The sequence below is a fragment of the Olea europaea genome, unplaced genomic scaffold (genome assembly GCF_002742605.1).
Source record: "Olea europaea var. sylvestris unplaced genomic scaffold, O_europaea_v1 scaffold796, whole genome shotgun sequence".
In the NCBI taxonomy this organism is placed as follows: domain Eukaryota; kingdom Viridiplantae; phylum Streptophyta; class Magnoliopsida; order Lamiales; family Oleaceae; genus Olea; species Olea europaea.
The window spans coordinates 196,331-201,509 of record NW_019266391.1 but is presented as its reverse complement, the minus strand read 5'-3'; the positions used below and the strand labels follow the sequence as shown (position 1 = coordinate 201,509).

Genomic DNA, 5,179 nt, shown 5'->3' with positions numbered 1-5,179 from the left:
CTACATTGATTTTATTCCGCCCATTACAACACACATCGTTTGGTAATTTTCCATGCACTGCTTAAGTTGACTTTATTGAGCATTTTCTAAACGTAGCACACTTTCTCATTAAATTTTTAATTACCATTTTGGTTTCATTCCCCTCATTACATGAGATATCGTGTGTGAACTTGGAAGTTTCTATGCACTGGTGGAGTTGACCTCCTTGACATTCTTAGCATTATTAAAGAAATCTTTCTTCCTTCTTCATTTGTAGCTATTCTTATCCATAACTTGAAGTAGTAGTTGAGCTGGTTGCAGTAATGTAAAACTTGAGACAGTTTCAACTTCAGAGAACTCTTTCTATTCAATCTTGCTTCCCTGAAACAAACTCCACCCCAGCCTCTGGCAGTGGCGAAGAACAAGAGTTGAGCAACAATGGCATCACTTCTCGCCATTTTGTTTCAGTTCAGCTCACCTACTGTTCCAGTGGTCTGATGGCAGCTCCACCAAAAAAAATCCGAAGTCAAACATCCATGCATACCGTTCCTGGCACCACACAAGCACATCTATCTTCAGTTTCGGAGGGAGTCGGTAAGTACTCTTTTTACCATAAGATTCTTTATTTCTATGTCTAAATCAGGGGATTTGTGGGCTATTGAGGACTGAGAATTCCAAGTTTCCCAGTGTAATAAATATCTGTTTGCTTAGGGAAACACTGGTCTTTCGCCCCTTTTGTTGTCAGCTTCATATGTTTATATTGTCAATAGTTAAACAGAAAAATGATGTACGTTTCACTGGGTTTCTCTATTGTTAAAATCTTTTGTACACTTTGATCAACGAAATTATATTGGTTTTCTGACTTGGGCCTCTTGTTCATTACCATTAGAAGGGACTAAATCCACTAGGAATCTGGCAAAGTACGTGCCTCTATACCATGCTGCACTCAAAGGCGATTGGCGAAAAGCAAAAGAATTTTTCAGTCTGCATCCTGAGGCAATAACTGCAAAGATCACAAAAGGATGGGAAAGAGTTCTGCATATTGCAGCAGGGGCAAAACAGATAATATTTGTAGAAGAATTGGTCAAATCGATGGATCCATTGGATTTGGCACTTAAAAATAAGTATGAAAATACTGCACTTTGCTTTGCTGTTGCATCTGGTATTACAAAAATTGCAGAGTTAATGGTAGCAAAAGACCATTATTTGCCAATGATAAGAGGTAGCAAGGGAGTGACACCCCTACACATGGCTGCCTTATTAGGATATAGAGACATGGTCTGGTATCTTTCTTCAGTAACAGATAGCCAATCTCTCACCGAAGAGGACTATGTTGGGCTACTAATTGCAACTATTAGCTCTGATTTATATGGTGCGATAGTATTCCACCAACACATGAATATATAAAAACTAGATAAAACAACAAAGATGATGCTAACTGTTTACTATTTGTAGATGTTGCTCTGCGTATACTTGAACACAAACCAGAACTAGCCATTAAACGGGATCCCAATGGCGAGACAGCACTTCATGTTCTAGCACGAAAGCCTTCAGCATTTTCAGGCAAAAGTGAACTAGGAATCTGGCAGAGATGTGTTTACCGCTGTAAGATTTTACATTTTTATTTAAATTTTTATCACAGGGTTAATTTTATGAAATTTTGGGATTAAGACTAGTTATAGTTGTTTGATGCTCCATCCCTGACAGGTCAATTGGATCACAAAGTTCATTTTGACTGAAAAGGCCAATGGAAAATATTAAGAATCTTATGTAGTCAAATAGTTGTTATAACCAATTACAACTGTGTCTTAATATCTTCGAGAATACGCATCAACATTCAAGAATGGCATTCATAGGCTAATCATCTGGCAAAGCAATGGAAAACTGAAAAGGCACTCGCATTTATGTGTTCAAATTGAATTAAGTATTCCATAAATCCACAGTCAATAAACCTTAGTTATATTTCAGGTGTGAGTGCAAAACTGTGGAACAAATCTGGTCGTACCAGCACCTTCAGACTTCTCAATCGTTACAAGTCCCATTATAAGCATCTTCCGTCAATTTTAATGATTGAATTTAGTTTACTTGTAACTCTAGGAATCCAGGGAGTTATTGAGAAAAAGATTATGCAATCCCAAGCGCTGGAGTTAGTAGAATGCTTGTGGAAACAGGTTATCTTCTTATTGGATGACTCAGAAATTGCGAAGTTACTCAGGAGCCCTTCACGACCATTGTTCATAGCTGCAGAATTTGGAAACTTTCAGTTCATCAGGGAGCTTATTCTCTCCTATCCTGATCTCATTTGGAAAGTTGATGAGCAAAGTCGAAGCATTTTTCACATTGCTGTTATTCATCGCCAAGAAAAAATCTTCAAACTTCTTTATGACATAGGAGCACACAAAGATTTGATCACATCCTATAAGAATACTAACAATGGTAATATGTTACACTTGGCTGCAAACTTGGCTCCTTCAAATAGACTTAAAATTGTCTCTGGTGCAGCACTTCAAATGCAGCGGGAGTTGCTGTGGTTTAAGGTGACTATCAAATTGTGTTCAAACTTTATTTTTGCTTGCTTAAATTAATTAAAATTGCTTCCCATGTTTTTTAATTCTTCATCTTGTTAAAATTCAAAGGAAGTTGAGAAGAATATGCAGCCATTATACATGGAAATGAAAGACTCAGAAGGTAGAACACCCCAAATGCTATTTACTCAGGAACACAAGGGATTAGTCGAGAGTGGGGAGAAATGGATGAAGGATACAGGTTCATCCTGCATGCTTGTTGCAACACTTATTACTACAGTAATGTTTGCTGCAATTTTTACAGTTCCAGGAGGCAACAACTCTAATACAGGAACCCCTATGTTCCTTAAGGACAAGTCATTTATAATTTTCCCCATATCAGATGCACTTGCTCTGTTCTCCTCTGCGACATCTATATTGATGTTCTTATCTATACTCACCTCGCGTTATGCTGAAGGAGATTTCCTTGAGTCTTTGCCGAAGAGGCTGATTATTGGCCTAACAACACTTTTCTTTTCTATAGCATCAATGCTACTTGCTTTTAGTGCAAGCTTTTTCATTGTGGTTGGACATCAACTGGCTTGGATTATTATCCTGATTGCTCTCACTGCTTGTGTTCCAGTCACGCTATTTGCATTCTTACAGTTTCCTTTGTTGGCTGATGTTATGCATTCTACTAATGGATCAGGAATATTTTCCATGGAAAGGAACGAAAGGCTTTATTAGGCTATTTATGAGCTGATTACTCTATTATGAGATAACAGAGTAAAGCAAAGGACACTTTCTGTAATTATATTTTTGACTTGTGCAAATTAGTTTACCACTTGTGATTATTATTTCAGCTTTCCGTACTTTTGATGGATTATGTAAAGGGGCTTTTATGTTATTATAATCTCTCTTGTTTTTTTTATTATTACTTTTTAAGAATTATGGGTACTTTAATTCATCTAAAATGATTGAAAAAATTACCTTAGAGTGATATGTTGGAGAATTTTCCAGCAATTTCTTTGTAAATTAGTTGGAAAAGCTTTAGACATTTGATTATAGAGGCTCGTTTTACAAAAGAAGTTAAAACTTATGGCAGAATTTTCAAATAACATCGGTTTTGGACATAGTTAGATGCGTTTGTGAGTTTCCAAGAGTCAAGGAAATAGTTCAGTGAAGGTTTGAGAGTGGGGAGGACAAGGTTGAATCACCGAGCCTTGGTGCATTGGGCAGCCGGAGGGCAGCATATAGGTATTTCATAAGTGTATTTAATACACCTATTCAAGGTTTTAAAATGATGATATTTAGTTGCTCCTCGGGTGAATTATGATCTAAATTATTACATTTGGTGTTGAATAGGTAAAATTGTACAAGAAATTGAAGGAAATAAACAAAATTTGACAAAATTGGAGAAATGACTAAGTTGTAAGAGATCCAAAGTTCGGGGACTAAAGTGCAAATACTTAAAAGTTGTGTCGGAACTCATGATGAAGATTCAAGAGTGTTCAGAGTCAATTGGATAAAGAAAGACATCAAAGGGATGAAATATAATCAAAGTATGATCACACATTAAGTTCCAATCGAAAAAAATTATGCACCATTTCAGACTCATATTAAGACCCATTTTTGACATAGCAAATGATTGAATTTGAAAATGGTATTGAAATAAAGTTGTAGCCCTTTGAGTTAGTTTTCCAACGCCTCCATTGAATATAAGAAGAAAAAGTCATAATAAAAATATTGAATGTTGTTCAGTACAATCGAAATTGACGGCAGCGCCCAAGCGCTATCCCACAGAGCCCAAGGGCTATGTTTCCGCTTTTTTCCCTGAAAATCAGCACTTAGGTGCCCAATCGTAGCATCTAGGCACCTCGCTGCCATCTAATAGGGTTTTAAATTCATTTTTTTTAAAAGCCCAACTCAACTAAAACTCTTCTGAGACTTGAAGAAGACATATATACAACCCTAGAAAAAGAGAATTAAAGGGGAAATTCACACATTGAGAGGCAAGAGAATATAATTGGAGAATCAAAAGAGGAATTCAAAGGAGGGAACATCAATCAATTGAAGGTTTAACAGATTGATTGTAAGAGGAAGGAGATCTTGATGAAAGAATTCTAATTTTTCTTCTACATCTTTACTACAAATCCGGTAATGTATTATAAGACAATTGATTGTTTTTCTTCTTTCGTAATAAGTAGTTAAATCCATTGTTAGGACGAATAATGTAAACCAATTGGTATCCTTTATATTGTCTTATTAAAATTCTTGGTTTTTACTGTTTCGTGTGTTGATTTTACCATGAAGCGAATGCATTAAATTACTTAATCAATAATTTGACAATTTTTTGAATCCTTTATGGATAGAGATAGGAGTTTAGGATTTAGACCACATATTAAAATTCGTAAATTAATATAATATGTAGAGATACCTATATTAATTACTGCAGTCATAAATGAAATTTTAGAACTATTATTTCGTTTAACTAGGTTTGATTCACATAGATATATGGAATTGAAGTAGTTAATAGGCTCAATGAGAACTCGAGAGGGGTAAATTGAATACAATTGAAGAATCCGACTGAACACTGCCTTAGATTTTATGAATCTTGATTTAAGACTTAAAGGTGATCAATAGATAAAATTTTTCCACCCTAATATCCATTTATTATTTGAATTCTCAATTATTCT

At 35.5% G+C, this 5,179-nt stretch overlaps 1 protein-coding gene across 2 annotated transcripts; it reads left to right on the top strand.

Moving 5' to 3' along the window:
- The first annotated feature begins 245 nt into the window (after nucleotides 1-245).
- On the top strand, nucleotides 246-3,374 carry LOC111391477 (ankyrin repeat-containing protein ITN1-like). 2 transcript variants are annotated; one of them, XM_023016704.1, is made up of 5 exons: nucleotides 246-573; nucleotides 872-1,351; nucleotides 1,435-1,584; nucleotides 1,948-2,516; nucleotides 2,616-3,374. In XM_023016704.1, the coding sequence occupies exons 1-5, from the start codon at nucleotides 477-479 to the stop codon at nucleotides 3,228-3,230; spliced, it is 1,911 nt and encodes a 636-aa protein (XP_022872472.1). In that variant the 5' UTR covers nucleotides 246-476; the 3' UTR covers nucleotides 3,231-3,374. The 2 variants fall into 2 exon arrangements, with proteins under 2 accessions (XP_022872472.1, XP_022872471.1); XM_023016703.1 differs by having other exon boundaries at nucleotides 869-1,351.
- Nucleotides 3,375-5,179: the final 1,805 nt, after the last annotated feature.

Bases quoted from the DNA above. Each gene is read 5' to 3' on its own strand.
- LOC111391477 (XM_023016703.1), top strand. From the start codon at position 477: ATGGCAGCTCCACCAAAAAAAATCCGAAGTCAAACATCCATGCATACC. The intron at 574-868 runs GTAAGTACTCTT...CATTACCATTAG, and splicing joins TTCAGTTTCGGAGGGAGTCG to AAGGGACTAAATCCACTAGG. The intron at 2,517-2,615 runs GTGACTATCAAA...TAAAATTCAAAG, and splicing joins GGGAGTTGCTGTGGTTTAAG to GAAGTTGAGAAGAATATGCA.